Source organism: Zootoca vivipara, chromosome 7, assembly GCF_963506605.1.
Source record: "Zootoca vivipara chromosome 7, rZooViv1.1, whole genome shotgun sequence".
NCBI lineage: Eukaryota > Metazoa > Chordata > Lepidosauria > Squamata > Lacertidae > Zootoca > Zootoca vivipara.
In genome coordinates this window covers 45,528,008-45,545,707 of record NC_083282.1, presented here as the reverse complement: position 1 = coordinate 45,545,707, position 17,700 = coordinate 45,528,008, and the positions used below count along the sequence as shown (strand labels likewise).

The 17,700-nt window shown below is 44.2% G+C and overlaps 1 protein-coding gene across 7 annotated transcripts in view; it reads left to right on the top strand.

Moving 5' to 3' along the window:
• RNF220 (ring finger protein 220) overlaps positions 1-17,700 on the top strand; it is a 318,359-nt gene that overhangs the window by 171,000 nt on the left and 129,659 nt on the right. For 6 of the 7 annotated variants that reach the window (XM_035121690.2, XM_035121686.2, XM_035121692.2 and 3 more), the window contains one exon: positions 16,759-16,888. In XM_035121690.2, coding sequence (XP_034977581.1) covers positions 16,759-16,888 — 130 coding nt within the window. Of the gene's footprint in view, positions 1-5,019; positions 5,166-16,758; positions 16,889-17,700 lie in introns of those variants that run through there. The other variant, XM_035121693.2, reaches the window with a different exon arrangement.

Genomic DNA, 17,700 nt, shown 5'->3' with positions numbered 1-17,700 from the left:
GGTGGTGCAAGAGGGGGCAGCGTGGCGATGTGGCCTGATCTTGTGATTAAACAAAGGGATTCAGCCAACATGTGTAAAATTAAGTGATCAAGAGTTGATTACAGAGTGCATTGATTGTGTACTGATGGATTAAACGGAGTCGTGCTCAGGATGCGATTTTCCAAGCTGGAGAGAGAGTGCGAGCAATTGACGTGCCGGCCAGAAGGACCTACCTTCTCTTGAGCTCTGCCTTTTCTACATTCTCCGGATAAATCTGCAGAGAGGCCTCTGGAATTATAATCGATTATCCATTTCTCAAAGTCACTTAGGGGCCCTGAGCTACAAGCTAAAGTGCCGGCACTGCGAAGAAGCATTGGGTATGCGCCGGCATGAGCGGATGCCGACGCGAGAGGGATATGTGGCGTTGACCCTGCCTGCTGCAAGCTGATGAATCTATTTTCTTGTAGGAAATAGTTTTGACAGTTCAATATCTGTGTTTTCAGTATGTGTGCTTTCCCTTCCCCCTTGTCTCACCAAGCTAGTGGGAGGAGGGAGGGCAATGCTGCGGGAAAGGAATGGAGAAGAAAGAGTGGAGGGCTCTGCCCCGTCACTGCTTCAAATTATAGGCATCTCAGTATATCACCAACCTAGCAAGTTGCCCTCTAAGTCAAGGACAAGTGATGCCTGCAAGGATGTCTTGTGGGAAAGGACTGGAGCTGCTGCCTTGTGCAAGATGGTTCCCGAGTGTCGCACCTGCAAAGAAATGGAACTGAAAGGGGGGGGGGGAAGTGGCTTCTCTCTCACGATGTTCTTTGCATGAACTTTATACGGGGAACATTTAATGCTGCAGGCATAAGGGTATATAGCCATCCACAATTCTATAAATATCCCCAGCTAAGGGAAAAATAGAAACTCTGGTGGAACTGGGAGTCATTATATTGGGGACAGGCTGGTGTTGCCCTCTGAAACACCGGGTTCTATTTGTATTAGAGATGGAGTGCAAACCAGGACGGAATAGGGATTGTGTGTACTCCGTAGGCTGTTACCCATTTGTAATGGCCACATCCATTCTATAAATGAGCATGTAGAATTTTAGCCACTACACAGGTTGTGGGTTTTCGTCTTGAGGTATCCTGTGTGCCTCTTATCATCTCTGGTGGTAGCATTGGGCTACATGGCGATCTTGATGCTAGTCCACATAATCTTTATAATGCTTTCTACTTTTCAGAGGATGTGGGCCATGTTGACCATTCATGAGCTTTTAATTCCTTACTTGTCAGATCTATATATTTTAATTCAAAAGCCTGAAACGCACGTTTAGAACTAGAGGGAGCCAGTTAGTTCCTCCAGTTGCTCCACTATTGTTGTTCCCAGGGTATTCCTCTAAAACAGTTAGAGATGGACTGTGCGTGAGATATTTTAGTTTCCAATTCTTTAAATAGTGCGAAATTTTCTGCCATAGTTGACTAGAAAAACATGAGTCAGTAACTTTGGCCACTGGGTGTTTTTTTTTAGATAGACCCCTGACCATGGAGATACTTGGAGTTTTAGCATGCCTTGTGTATATAGAATACAAGGGCCATTAGACTAGTAAGAGTGAGACCAAATATATTTGTAAACCCTACATTTGAACACAATTTAAAGAGGAGGTGAGTTCGCCTTTTCCAGATCTAGATCTAGATCGCCTTTTCCCATCTGGAATGCTGTGTACAGTTCTGGTCACCCTATTTCAAAGAGGATGCTGTAGAGTTGGAAAATATATAGAACAGGGCAACCACAGCAACTAAGGGATTGAAGCATCATCTCACCAAGAAAGGCGTAAGTGTGGAACTTCCTAGTTTGGGGAGAGGGGAGATGGTGATGGGGAGACGATAGAGGTTTATAATATTAGGTATACTGCAGATTTCAAGATTATCAAATGAAATTGATTGGCAGTAGACTGAAGTTAGACAAAAGAAATAACTTCTTCATACAATGAACTCATTGCCGCCAGATGTGATGGCCACTAGCTTAGATGCTTTTAAAAGGGGATTAGACTAATTCATGGGTGATAAAGCTATATAAATGCCCACCAGTCAGAATGGTTGTCTTACCTCCAAAATCATAGGGAGTATGCCTCTGAGTACCATTTGCTAGGGATCAGCAGCAGTTGTGGGCTGTTGTTTTCCTGCCCTGGCTGTTGGCTTTTTAGAAGCATCTAGTTGGCTACCATGTAGAAACAGAATGTTTGGATAGAACGACCTTCGCTGGGATCCAACAGGGTTCTCCTTAACCAAGAGAAAGTAATTTCTGGCATGGTGTTTGAGGACTCCTGTGCTACTATTGTACAATGTACAACTAGCTCTTATAATGCCTGTCTCTGCACCATAAGCCCTACCCAGTCAAACTATTCAAGTCAGGAGGGGTGGGGGTGGGGAGGTGCACCTCACAAGCAGAAGGCTACATTTAAATCCATGGCCATTGCATAGTCATGCATTTTTGCCTTCCTTTAACATTTGAGTTAGTGGTACTTTTAAGCTTATTTACATAATCAGGAGAGCCAGAGATTTGCAACAAATGTTCTATGCAAGCTGAGGAAGTGCAAATGCTAAAATAAAAGCATATGCTCATGAAGATATTGGTCCCACACCAGCTGCTGCTGTTTCAGTGGCTTGGTCCATCTGATTGTTGCCCACATCTGCACTCCCCTCCTGTACTTGTCCCTGATCTCAGTTGCTTCTGAGGACACAGGCAGAACTTATGTATTTAACCAATACTCACATAAATCTTCTTGCCAATACTCACATAAATCTTCTGAATAAGATGCTAGAAAAATCTTTGCTGCACCAGAAACTACACCCATGAACCTTCCAGCTTCGGCTCAACATTCAGCATCCACTGACAACAAAAGGTATGGATTGGCCTTACTTCACATTTACCCTAAACATGAGAGTACGGAGTCTGTGATCAGATCTCCTGTTTCTTTTAATTTAAATAGATGGTATGCCCTTTCCTACACCAAAAGATGCTCAAAGTTGTGTACAAGTAAAGGAAAATATTTGGGGGAGGGGGAAATTAAATTAAAACAAGTATGAACAATAAATATGAAGAAGAAAATTGCTTGTCCACATACATTTCTTTTCATGGGGTTAGGGGAAATTTTCATCAGAAAAACTGTGCTGGGGGAAAGGGTTAAGCCCATGGGTCCAATCCGAAATCATTCTCTTCCCACTGCAGCTTCTGTTTGCTGAAATTTAAAGAGGTGGGAGGTCTGATAGACTTTGGCCAGGGGTAGGAAACTTTTTTCAGCCCAACGACCACATTCCCTTTTGGGCAACCTTCTGAGGACCACATGGCAGTGGTGGGAGGGGCAAGGCAGAAAATGCAAATTTTGCCTTTATACGGTAACAAGAGGCATTACAGTATCAAAGTTCAAGGATCCCTCCTAGCCAGGCAAAAACCACTCCTGGTACAAAGCAGGGCCAGTGAAGGATGTGTCCTGGGGAGAGTTTTGTGGGTTAGATAGAGAGGCCGGAGTTTCCCCTCCTCCGACTGAGACCCATTGATAGTCTGTAGAGGCCACAATTCACTTAGGGATGGAAGACAGTTTCAAAAACAAGCACGCACAAACATATAGACCAGGCATCCCCAAACTTCGGCCCTCCAGATGTTATGGACTACAATTCCCATCATCCCTGACCACTGGTCCTGTTAGCTAGGGATCATGGGAGTTGTAGGCCAAAACATCTGGAGGGCCACAGTTTGGGGATGCCTGATATAGACTCTCACACACAAACACCCCCTCCCAAAAATATGTATATGATGCACTCACAAATTCTAAATCAGCAAGTGCATGGAGGAGGTCAAAGAATTGACTAACAGTAGAGCCTCGTGCTTCAAGAGCTCCTAAATCTCTGACATAAACACAAAGTGAATTATGCAAAATGGATTCTTTTAAGATTGCTCCATTCCATATATACTGTTCTCTGATGCAGTTTGACATTGCTTACTCTAAGAGACAGGATCTTGAAGAAGATAGACAAGTCATTTGATCAAATCTGGCAGTTGCTCTGTTCTTATGATCACTCCTTTGCCTAGTAGCAGAAAACTTCTAACTTCATACAAAGGAACTGTAACAACAGCCTACAAAATTCTACAAGCTTAGTAATGCACATAGCAGCCAAGCAGAGCAAGGCCAATTGATTACCAGTGTTCTGGAGCAGTATCTCCCAACCCTGGATCCTCAGATGTTGTTGGATTACAACTCCCATCATCCTTAGCCAGCAGTGCCAGTGGTGATTAGAGTTGTAATCCAACAATATCTGGAGAGTCACAGGTCCCCCATCCCCACTGTAGAGGAATCCTCACCCAATTCTTGCTCCCATAACCTCACCTAGTTCTCATGGCAAATCTTGTGTTTGTCTTGCTGCAGTTTCTGTGAATCATCTAGTAGCCAGCTGTACCAAAGACCTTGCTTATGTGCCCACCCCTTTGTCAGGGCAGCATCTATCTTACAAAAGCGAAACTCCTTCTTACACCATCAGAAGCAGTTCACGCTGCTTAGGAAGGAAGCTGGTGTTTCATTTCATCTATGGATGTATTTATCATTGTTCTTATTTTTCTTGCAAAGTGATCATTAGCTTCAGTAAAAAATAAGTGACTGAGCCATGCAAATAAAAGTTATGTGTGGTGATCCATTATGACTCAGTCAGGTGTTTGTTAGAAACTGAGTGTGAGACCAAGGATCAAAGCAGCTTCTAATGATTTAGAACTAAAGTCCAGTTTTCTCATGAACAGGCTGCTCCCCAGCATGGAAAGAGTGGTCTGGTGGCTTCCTTTGAAGCTTCCCCCTACCCTCTTTAATTATTGTTTTATTGAATAAGCTTATAATATCTTCCACAATACTAACATAAATGCACCAGTGACCTAGTAAAAGGAAAGTGAAGTCTGGAAAGGGAAGGGAACTTTTAAAGGAAATACAAAGAAAGTTATACATAGGAGGTCATCATATCATCAAGTGAAGCACGTATACAAGCCAGTCAATATGTAAATTTAGCATTATTCAGATCCCTTGCCCCAGACAGTAGGGCAAAGGTCTCTATATATGCTGATCATATCTGCCTTCCTTCGAAGCTTGGATTTCTTCAGATTGACCATGGGGAATGACACAGAATGAAGTGTGGAAAGTTTAGTGTCAGTGAATCTAGGTATGTTACCAGTTTTCCATTCCTTCTCTGCTGGGATGAGGGCAACACTTTCCCTCCATTGCTCATGGAGCTGGCTGCCCAGGTGGGCTTAGGGAATGAGGAGCTCAGGAAAGACAGGATGGTGTGTGGCTCTTCCTTTCAGTTCTCTGCCACTGTGTCTTCTTTCTTTCTTCCTTCTCATCGAGAATTCATTGTCTTGTCAGCCTCTAGTTAGCTGGCGTGCGTGCGAATCATAAATTACACAGCCTGGGCCTCTACTAGGCTTCAGCACAGACAAAAAAATTGCACTCCATCACTGTGTCGCCCAGCTTTTAGCGGTATTGATCAACGCAGCCCCCCTCCCCCCTTTCATTTTAACCGAGCTGGTTAAGTGCAGTATCTTATTTTGTGCTGGGACAAATGAAAAGAATATTAGCAGGGGTTGAAATATATCTCTTTTTTATCTCTCTGCTACTTTTTTATTGAATCTCTCTGAGTAGGTGGCTTTCCGCAGGATGACAGCCTCCTGACAGGCCCCTCATTAGAGACTAGACAGTAATTGTGATGCATTTCCCTGCACGGCCTTTTCACTTCTTTCCCCTTCCCCCCTTCCTCCTCTCTCCCTTTCTCCTGATTTGTAAAGTGATTGGATGTACAGACTCGCTCAGTTTCTTAAATTATTGCCCAGCTCAATCCATCTTCCTCTTGCTGAGGATGGGCAGCTGTGGGCTTAGAATCAGGAGCTGGAGACTCAGCTCCTTGTGGCAGAAACAGAGTGCTGACCTCTCCTGGACATGGAATATTGGGCTGGAGGGGCCATGGAGTTGGCACTGTTCAGCAGAAGCATAGACCTCTGCTGTCTGAACTCACTGGGTACCATACCTGTGACTGTAATCCTGGCAAACTTGTGCTCTTCCTTATCTCTACATACGCCTCAGTGAGGGTGGAACTAAGCTTTAAAAGAAACGCTGGATTGGCACTGAAAATGGCAGCCTTCAGTTAAACTCTCCCTTCTTCCTGACATCATTAAACGTTGTAATTCTCCACCACACCTGTGGCAAGACACACAGTAAGTTGTACTAGGCATTATCAAGGGGAACCTGCCATTTTCAGAAGTAGCGCTGTGTGTCTTGTAATGCTTAGATCCACCCTCCCTAAGGTCCTGACTATTTAAATGTTGTAGTAGATGTTTTATCAGGATGTGAGGAAACAAAAGATGTGATTCCTAAAATGCTCCAAAGTATTAGGCAGTTTTTCATACACGGTTCAAATAAGCAGTTAAACAAATGACTAATCTTTCTGGAAATGTTTTTTTCTTCGGGCGGGTGAGGGGTCGTTTGGGGGTCATTCTATTTGAGAATTTAGAAGCATGAAAGTGTAGAGTTGGAAGGGAACCTGAGGGTCATTTAGTCCAACTCATTGCAATGCAAGAATCTTAGCTAAAGTATCCATGGCAGATGGCCAATGAACATCTGCTTAAAAACATCCAATAAAGAAGAGCACACCACCTTCTAGGGTTGCCAGACTCAATAGTGGACCCTTTGCTTGGAAATTAAACAAAAGGTCTGCTGGTTTCTCTTTAAGGTTTCCAAACTCAAAAGAGAGCAGGGCAATTAAAGGCACAGATGTCCTGTCCACTATTGAGTCTGGCACATAGCTGCCAAGTTATCCCTTTTTTAAAGGGATTTTCCCTTATGCTGAATAGGCTTCCTCGTGAGAAAAGGGAAAACTTGGCAGCTATGGTCTGGCAACCCTACCACCTTCCAAGGGAGTTGGTTCCACTGTTGAGCAGCTCTTACTGTCAGAGAATTATTCCTGATGTTTAGTCAGAATTTCCTTTTTTGTAACTTGAAAGCATTCCCTTGAGTCCTACCCTCAAGAGCAGGAGAAAACAAGCTTTCCCCATCTTCCATGTGACTGCCCTTTAGACATCTGAATATTGTTATCTCCTCTCGCTCTCCTCTAATCCAGGCTAAACATACCTCATAAAGTTTGGTTTCCAGACGCTTTATCATCTTGTCAAGGACTGGCAGGGCTCCAAAGTGTGTGTGGTGGATGCAGCGGTCAAGGGAAGTGACCCAGGAAAGGGGACCAGTGACATATGGGGTTTGATGCTGCCCACAAGGCAGGAGCTGGGGCAGGGGGAGGAGGGAGAGTCAGGGCAGTCCAAGATGGAGGAAGGCACATGAAGGAATAGACTGTTTAGGGGACAGACGGGTCAGCAGACTCCTCACCTTCCTGTGCCCCACTATCTCCTCAAACAGTGACAACTTTTGTGCAGGAGGCATCTCAGGTTGTGGATGCACAACCTGTCAGGGGAGGGTATATAAGCTGGCAGGGAGGAGGGGTCTCACTGTTGCTGCAACTGCTCCACAGGGTGTAGATCTGTGTGGGACAGTTGCCTAGTAGCTGGAGGCATGTGCGCATCTGCATCTGCATCTGGAGCACGACAAGAGTTGTTGTAAATCAATCACAGGAATTGGGTGGGTACCAGAATCCCATTTTTAAGATGTCATATTAAGTGGGAAAGAGTAAGGAGGCTTTAGTGAAATCCACAAGCCCCACACCCTGCTCCCACCAATTTTAGCCAAATCACAATGTGTTTCCCCTGCAGTCTTCTAAATCTGTAGCTAAGAAGGACATCACAAAAGTTAAGGGGGCTGGGCCCTGCCTCACCCCCTATAATCCAAGCAGTGGGTTTTCTCATTGGCTTGTGCTGTCTGAGGATTAGTTCTCTCTGCTGGTACTTTCATTATATGGTTGTGGTAGGCTGAAATCTGAGTGATACAGACTTAATGTATGGAATATCCTGTTTTAGGATCAGGGTTACTGAGGTTACTGTTCAAGGCTTTTGTGTCCATTTCTCTCCTTGGATTTTATGATGTACTCAAAGCCAGGCAAGGTCAGTCAAACACTGTTTTTGCGTATTCTGCATTTGCCCTTTTCCTGCAGACTCTTGTCTCCTGACTTGCTTTTGGTGGTATTAACTGCCATTGTCCGTATGAGGAAAAGAGGGGAAAGGGGCGGCACTTAAAAGGCAGAAAAAACTAAAGTAAGACATTTGTTGAGGTGTGTATTTGTGCCCAGCAGGACAAAAAAAAAAACCCAAAAACCTCTCAGACCCGTACCTAGAAAACATGAAACAGAATAAAACATGGACCAAACAGAAGTGTGGATGTGCCCGTAGTTGCATAAATCTATTCTGAACTTCTAACAAAAAGCATGACCAGACTGTGATATAAGTTGTCTAGGGAAGTTACAGAAGCAGTGTCACTTTTCTGTCTTAAGCTTCCACAGGTTTCTGCCTTAGAGAGCCTTTGTGGTTCCTTCCCGCTTGATACATCAGTATGCAATGGTATTTAAGTGTACTATGCGATAACTAATTTGTTTTGACTAGCAATCTGTCTTGCGCAGCTTTACATCGGCTAAATTTGATCTCCCCCTGAGTCTGCATCCCTGTGCTCTTTTGGATGCATTATTTTGACACCTGAACAAATTCCTCTTAATTGTCATGTAATTATCATCCTCGGGAGACAGTGACTGCTGTGCACAAGAAGTTCAGTGTCCTCTTTGGTGCCAAACAAGAAATTGCCAAAAGAAGAAGGTACAAGAGAACTCAAAAGAAACTTGAGCTGGTATCAGTCGCCTGAACAGTTCAGCTTGCCTTATAGGGACTGGATGTTTGGGCAAGTTTGTCAGATCCCTAGGGGGAAACGTCATTAAAGGGTTGGATCTAAATGCCTAGAATAAAAACAAACAAGCAAACTGTATATGAGCGCCTCCTTGCAGCCATGAGCTGGCAATGTTTCTGGGTGCAGAAGCAGCATTTGGTTGCTACAAAGCTAATGTGGACCCTCCTTAGAATGATTGTTTTCTGAGCTGGAGGGAGAAGCAGCTTGTCACAGCAGATACCTGCTATCAGCCCAGGAATAACAGCAGGCCCATCACCAAAGGGAAAATAATCCCCACAGAACCTTCAGGAGCTTGATTACAGACCCTGAGGCTGTGTCAGCATTTCTATTATGTTTCTGCCACTAGGATTCTTTGCAGCCTGTCAGGCAACAGGTCTCTGGTATGGGGAGAGGGCTGCTCATTTATTCTGGGGCGTTTCAGAGTAAATGATTTGGGTAGATTTGTTAGGTCAGACACATGTTTATGAAATGTGAGAGAGCAAGAGTGAAATTGCTTTGCTTTGCTGTTTGACTGGAAAGCAGCCTTTGTTACTGAAAATTAAGGGTATGTTATCACAAAGCGTTGGCTATCAGATTGCTTCCATGCAAAGCACCTACGAATCTGTTTGCATCCTGGAGCATGTTGCCCTATCCTGGGGCACTGTCTTTCAGGCTCTGTGTAAACATGGCAGATTACCATAACTCACAGATGCCCACAGAGGGGCAAACACAGTAAGAGAGTCTGCAGCACTGCTTCTTAAGAGTTTGTGTAGAAGTGGCAGGAAGTGGGGGGGGGAGCTGTAAAATATTTGAACCTTAAAATTAGAGAAGCTGGGACACTGTCAATGCAGTCATTCAGACTCAAGTGGTGTGATGAAATATTTGCCCTGATTTCAGCGGCGGAGCTTCATGCTCCGCCACCGGGGGCAGAGAGCAGGCGCGCTGCCCCCAGTGACGCGCACGTTCTGGGGGCGGGGCGCTCCATGCGCAGTGACGTGGCACGTGTTTTGGGATGGGGCGCGTCGTGCACAGTGACGTGGCACGTATTTTGGGGCGGGGCACATGTTTTGGGGGCGGGGTGGGCAGCGGCGATGGCGCCTCTGGGATTGCGTCGCTCGGGGCGCACCGCCCCCACCACCCCTATCTTCCTACGCCCCTGCCTGATTTGCAATATAGATTCTCGGGTATTGCTTCAACAGGGAGCCATAGCTCAATGTGCATTTGCTTGGCGTAGTTGTGCATGTTTGTGAAGCCCCATCATGCACAACCACTCTGGATTAAAAAAAAGTGCTAGTGCAGCCAACGCCTTAGTTTGCATATAGGAATTCTTTATTCTTTTTTTCCTTTGCTAAAAATATATTGATTTTCTGAGCTGAGTACTGAACATAAAAAGGATAAACAGTTATCAAGACAGAATACAGAGCTTAGTTAATGAAGAAAATACCGTAAGTATCAGCTGAAATTTGTAGTCACTTATATTCTAATATAGGCAGTCAAATAAAGGTGTTGCTCCATAGTATTCCATGTGAGGATGGTGGAGGGAAACCATACTCAATTGATTTTACAAAGTCAATGCAAGCATACCATATTCTATAGAAGGTGTTCGTTTTTGCCCTGGTGTGATGTTCCTTTTGTAAAAGAAGGCCGAGGGCCTTCTCGGTAGTGGCACCCACCCTGTGGAACGCTCTCCCACCAGATGTCAAAGAGATAAGTACAGTAACTACCTGACATTTAGAAGACTTCTGAAGGCAGCCCTGTTCAGGGAAGTTTTTAATGTGTGACATTTTAATGTTTTTTAAATTTTTGTTGGAAGCCGCCCAGAGTGGCTGCCAGATGGGCGGGGTACAAATATATTATTATTATTATTATTATTATTATTAATTTTTTCATAAGAGTGATGTCCCATACTTCTGAGAACCAAACTTCAAAAAGGTTTCTATCTAGAGACTTCCAATATGTTGCTATGACTAATTTAGCTGCTGCTAATAACAGCAAAGTAAGATCATTATTGGTTGTATCTTGGTTTTGTGAGGAATCCTCTTTATATATTTATTGGTTAGAAAACAACTACAACAAACCCCTTTCCACATCATGGCTATGCACTGTCTCCCATACAGCCATATTTTGTATTATTACGCCTTACCCGTTTAGCATGCATTATTATTTAAATGTCTAAAATTTCAAAAAAATACTCAAATGCATCCTATGTGTATTTAGAAAGCAGTCTGTACTGTATACACACAGTAAATTTTCGAAATGCTTATTCTACAGTTGTCCCACAAAAGTGGTGGTGACATCTCTGGAATGTTTCTGGAATAAACTCATTTTTTTATTCCAGTATGGGGCATTACTACAAGTATCCCCTCCAGCCTTTTGTGAAGAGATGTTTTATTGTTATGACATCTACACAATGTGCCTGTACCTTAATTTGGCAGCAATTTTGGCTACATCTAACAGCAGAAAGGATGAAAAAGCCACTGGGGACAGGAAATTGTGCCGCTGCAGACCCATTGGCCCTGCAAATGTCTTCATATAACCTGAGACAATTCTAGGCACATTCATACATGCAGAGGTTCCTCCTGGGGAAGTGATAAAGTTGCTCAGTTCTCAGTGATGCAACCACCATGCCTCCTTCTTCACAGGCTGCCAGCAGGTGTGTTCTTGTTGTTGTCCAGACAGACCCACCTACGGTAAGGCTGTGATGTGCGAAGGGATTTCACAGAGCTGCTCTTGTGGTTTCTGTGTTGAAGCACCAACCCCCCCCCCCTGCCCCGCTTTCAGGACAGGAAATATTCAGTTTCAAACACTTAGAACGAAGCATTTATTTGGAGCCCAGGGGAGTCTGCACACACAGGAGAGGGACGTGGCTGGGCCTTTTCATCTTTGCAGTGTTAGCAAGCCAAGGGCTGCAGGGGAGAGAACAGCCGTGCCAAGGAGGGTAAACACTGGAGATGAACCCTGCTGAGTTACAAGGGGCCAAAGGGAAGGGAAGGACAGGCAGGGAGGCCAAGCAAACACAAACACAGCTGCCAAAAACAAAGCTTGAAAGGGGCCATTTGAAGCCTGCAGCCTTGGCTGAAATATGGGGGCGTGGGAGCTCCTGGCACAATGGCATACTCAGACTTGGCACAGACCGGGCAGTGTGGTTGGTTGCTTGGCACCACACTCTCAGCTGCCTTCTTGTTTCCTTCAACAGGCGTAAGTTGGGAAGAAACAGAAAACTGTACCTGGCGGATTCTGCGGGAGGTGCCTCTGTAAGGAGCAGGTGTTATATTGGGTACTGGTTGACTCACAGTGCTAAAGTCACTTTGGCACCCCTCTGAATGAAATGATTTCAAGTGTGCGCTTGAAATGGGTCCTGTTTCCTACAGTGAGTCTGCAATCTCTCCCTCCCAGTGTCACATAAATTAAGTGATCTGAAAAGTCCATTTCGATCTTAGGCCAGCAAACGATGGGAACCCATACGGGTTATACTAATCTAGTAACTAGTTTTGTTTTTATGCCGCCCTCTGCTGGTGATCAGATGATCAGCATGTGGGACTGTAGTTTTTGGCAAAACCTTGGCTTCATATTTTAATTTTTCAAAACAGCTGAGAATGTGTGTGGTGTTTTCTTACAATCAAAACAAGGAAAATAATAAAGAAATTGCCACCAGAAGGAGATGGGACAGAAACCCCATTAAAGTTGAAGAGCATTGAGTTGATTGTCCTTTCGTGGCTCTGTGTCACATCTAGTAGCAATGGACAGAGAAGCAGCTCCAGGGAGCATTTCATGCTCTTGCAGTGCTGTGGGAAGGGGACAGTGAGATCACCCTGCATGTTTACCCATCCAACCATGCAGACTGCAGCAGGGATCCAGCAGGATTTCCCGTTTGCTCAAAGGCTGCCTGTTTGTTTTAGGAGGGAGGTCTCAGACACCAGCATTGTTACACTAATGGGACTATAGTTATAAATAGCAGCCAGTGGGGGACCTTATGGGGTTATTTTGGACTTTGACCACACAAAAGTGGAAATGCTCCAAGAGGAAGCTGGGATTGCTCACCCTCCCAGTCAATGTGAGAGGATTGTTTAGGTCTGCTATTATTGAAAAGCAGCAGCACTCTGTGTGTGATGGAGCAACAGTGAGCACTGCAAAACAGGCCAGTTGTTCTCCTTCTGATCCATAGCAGGGCTTATAGCAGGAGTGATGGTGATGAGGACCAGCAATCTGTCTCTGTTCTGGAAGAAGAGTTTAACAATGTCTGAATAAGAATAATCTGAATATTTTGCTGGCATGAACTGCAGCATATTTTGTTTATTTATTACATTTATGCCCCCTCCAAGGAGCTCAAGGTGGCATACATGGTTCTTCTCCCTCCCCATTTTATCCTCACAACAACCATGTGGGCTTCATGGCTGAGTGGTCATTTGATGCCTGGTCTCCCATGTCTTAATCCATCCCTCTGAGTCTAACCACTACACCATCCTATTTGTTTGCTTACGTACATATTCAATCTAAAGTGAGTGTCTCTGGACAAATCAAGGTGGCATGTGGCCAGGGTGTCTTATGGGCAATGCACTTTTTAGCATGTCAGTATGCAAAATTAAAAACAATATATTGAGTTCCTTGAAAACAGGGGAAGAGGCAGAGAAACTAGGGGCCTACAAAAAAGACCTGGGACTCAGGTTCTTTGGGCTACCTCATAACAGCACCCCTTCACTCCACCCTGATATAAGACTTCTACTACTCCCCTCCACCCCCTGAAGTCTGATAATTCAAACACTGTTTGCAGCTTGAGTTACAGCAGGGGGAGAAGAAGCCTTGAGTAAGGTGCCCTCAGTTCAATGTCCTCAATATGTACAGAGAGAAATAAAACCCTGATTCCCATAAAGGGTTCTGTGGTGCACTTAGTGAGTATATTCTATAGTGAGGACATTGCTGGTGAAAGACTTCTCCCCTGAAGCATGGCCTTGTGCATAATTTGAAGGCAAGGATGAGTCAAGGTTATTTCCAAACTTATTTCAGTCCTGTTAAAGCGCCTCCCCCCCCCTAAACCTGTTTATGTAGCCCCAGCAAAGTGCTTGTGCCAACATTTTCTCCTTTGGGAGGTCTATTCCTTTCAAGGGGATTCATTTAACTGGGCTGTGCTTTTTGCTTGGGGCCATAAAATGGCACCTTTTGGCTTTTGATTGGAAGGCCATATTGCATGCAGCCTGCTTTATGGCGCATTACTGCCTCTCGCGCGGATTTAACCAATTTGATCCATGTCTAATACATAAATAAATAATCCAGCAGGAACGCTTCACATTAGATGACAATAGGAAACTATAAAGCATGCTTCCCTTCATGGCAGCCATCAGATCTGGGTGTGCTACGCCCTCTGACGACCAGAGCAGCTATCACAGCTGTGGAGCTCGTGCTTGCAGCCCTGCAACTGTCTAATGTCTTTGGTCACTTGACTGTTTGCCTTTAAAAAATATTTATATGTTAGCAGGGTGCTGCGTATTCTAATGCAGAGTGTAGTAACATCTCTGAGCAGGGAAAGAAACTAGCTGTAGAACATAGAAAACATTGAAAACCAAACTGCTGCCGGCTTCTCAACAAAATTCAGTTGTGCTGTGATGGGCCACGGAGGTCTTTCTGAGGCGATTCAAATGGTACAGAAATCACTGTCCTTGCTAGTTCAGAGCTCTCAGTACTGTATCTTTTGAGGTTGTGACTGGTTGAATTTGTACCAGAGGAAGAAGCCAAATAGGGTTGGTATAATTTCTAGTACCAATACATCACATTTCATCACAATCATTTATTTGTATGTCACCTTTCTACAGTTAAACTCAAGGTGGCTTACAACATCAAAAGATTTACATAATTACAAAAATATATCAAAACTTAAGTTATAAGCAATAAATGAAAACATCTTAATACATATTTAATAAAATGAAACAACCTCTACATAATTCATAATAAGGTCTAACAGTAAAGAGACAAAAACATTATACATTATAACAGCATTTCCAAAATTAAATCTTGATTCCAACAAAAGCTCCATCCTGATAGCCCAGGCACCCCCAAACTTCAGCCCTCCAGATGTTTTGGCCTACAATTCCCATGATTCCTAGCTAAGAGGACCAATGGTCAGGGATGATGGGAATTGTAGTCCAAAACATCTGGAGGGCCGAAGTTTGGGGATGCCTGTGATAGCCTCTAGGCATCTTGAGCAGCAGCCCTGCAGGATTCACAGCTGAGATGGTCTCTGACCATTTTAGTAGCAATACCGGTAGCTGTCTCTGTAGCTGGAGTCAGTCAAGCGACCCACCCTCCCAGGCCAGGTAGAAACAAGCAAAGCAGGGAGCAGGTCTTACAGGACTCACACCAAGATGGTCTTCTGTTTGGGAGACCTTCAAAAATACCCGTATATTTCTTAGATTTTCAGTATCCCTCCTGTTCATCAACACACACACACAAGTGACAAGCCATTCAAGGAAGTTGTTTGTCTTTTCTGAATCATCTCAAGCTTACAAGGAACCATGTATATCCAGTTTCTCCCCTGAAAGTTTGTTTACATGGCTTGAGTACTAACTTGAGTGGTAGAAGTGCTTTAGTTCTGCCAGTGGAAGGTTACTATGATTTAATCCTTACTTGCACTTTTGATAGAAGTCTATTTTGAAACCACATTGTTTCTGCCTCTGCTTAGCGCCTTCTGAGGTTGTTCCAACCAGGGAAATCAATGGCATGATTCCTAGCAGGGTGATTGGGGAGAAAGGGTTAGAATATCAATGCTGAGTAAAATATACTGTTGTAAGACTCTCTCACTTTTAAGGCCGTTTCATGCAAAAAGAATTTCCTTCATGAATATAATTCCCATGTAATAAAACTGGGTGTGTGCCCAAGGACCCCATTATAGAAATACATTGTGTACTCTCGACAGTTCTGTAAGGAAGTGATATTCATGTAGGCAAATTGTCTTGTGTGGTGTTGCCCTCAGTTGTTACTAGTGCCTGTGTATAGGTAACGTTAGAAAAGTGCAAATATGTTATTGCTGCCACTTCTAGCAGTGGTAAGCAGCAGTCATAGTCAATCTCTCTGTCTGTCTGTCTGCCTGTCTGTCTCATGGTAGTAGGAGGTGGGGCATCTTGCTTCTTGGCCAATGGTGCAGAAAGAGGCTGCCCTAGTAATTTACCCTAGCTGCTAGAAGTGCTCCGTCTCTCCCTTTAATTGCCTCCTTCAGCCATGTTTAATTATAGGATAAGAAGCTGAAGTTACTTTCTTCAAGCTAACTTTCCTCAGCACCTCCCCACAGTCACCCCTTTCCAAGCTTATAAGGGTCTAATCCTAAGCCAGGACCAGCTGCTGCAGCCCATTACATACCCTGTTTCTCATATTTTAAGACATACCCATAAAATAAGCCATAGCAGGATTTTTAAGCATTCAAGGAATATAAGCCATACCCCGAAAATAAGACATAGTGATAGGCGCAGCAGCAATACCGGCCATGGAAGGAGGAGGAGGAAAAATATAAGACATCCCCTGAAAATAAGCCATAGTGTGTTTTTTTGAGGAAAAAATAAATATAAGACATGTCTTATAATATGAGAAACACGGTAGGTCCAAAGTTCTGCTGAACTTAGCCAATGGTGTGTGGCCCATAGCTGCCAAGTTATCCCTTTTTTACAGGGATTTTCCCTTATGCTGAATAGGCTTCCTCGTGAGAAAAGCGAAAACTTGGCAGCTATGGTGTGGCCTACAAGTGCATTCCTGAAACAGACAAGGAGCGGCATTCAGAAAAGCCAGTGCGTAGAAGACACACAAATTGGCTACTGAGCTAGTAATTCAGGCTACAGGTGTTTGTGGGTTGTTGCTTTTCTAAAGCACTTTCTATTTCCAGTCTATAAGAGTGGTGGGATGGTACTAATGAATGGATTTGAGGGTACCTAAAAACTCAATACTCTTGTGTTCCATTACAGGCAAAAAGAAGGCAACACTTTTTGACAGCCAGGCTCCCATCTGCCCCATTTGTCAGGTCTTGCTTCGCCCGGGTGAGCTGCAGGAACACATGGAGCAGGAAATGGAGAAGTTAACACAGCTCAACATCAGGTAAGGACAGCCAGGGTCTTCACTAACCCACGCACTACCACAAGCATCAGTGTGCATAACCCCAAGACACAGCTAACCTGGGTCCCATCCCTCTGGCATGTACCAGCTGAGGAATCTATAAATTTGTTATTGTATACCTTGGTGAGGCGTATTTAACTCTTACTGCAAATTTTTAGAACATTAAACTATCTGTGTACCCTTCTTTTGAACATATGTTTTCAGTCCCAATAATCAATCAATCTGAGATGCTTCTCCCACCCCCAAAAAGGAGAAGGGAGGAAACTTTAGGTATTGCAAAATATTCCTCACCAAGGCTTTCAGGCAATGTTGTTTTTCTGATTGATCATACCACACAAGATTTATTGTGAGTGCAATGCATTTTGGGGGATTCTTTCTCAAGGGCACTTAAAAAACAACAACTTTGACACACCAGGGGCAGAATTAGGTAATCTTTGGTAATATGGTGCCCTGAGCGAGCCCAAAATTTGGTGCCCCCAAATGGATCTTCTCAATTTTGCACACACACCCCTCAGCTCACTGCCCTTTTGTGGGGGAACTGCCGGCACTGCCCTAAATCCAATGCGGGGAACACTGGGAATACTTCACTAGTTCTCAAGCTGCTTCTCTCTGTAGCCAGCCCTGCCAGCATTGATGTCCCTGGTGCTGCTTCACTGGTGTCAGGTAAAGCTCCATTGAACTCTCAGTATGCATTTTTATCTCTTAACCTGTAAATTCCATACTGGCCTAGCCTGCCAGTGAAAATGAAAATGAAAGGTTAGAAATCTCTAATCCCCTCCCCCCAGCTTTCATTG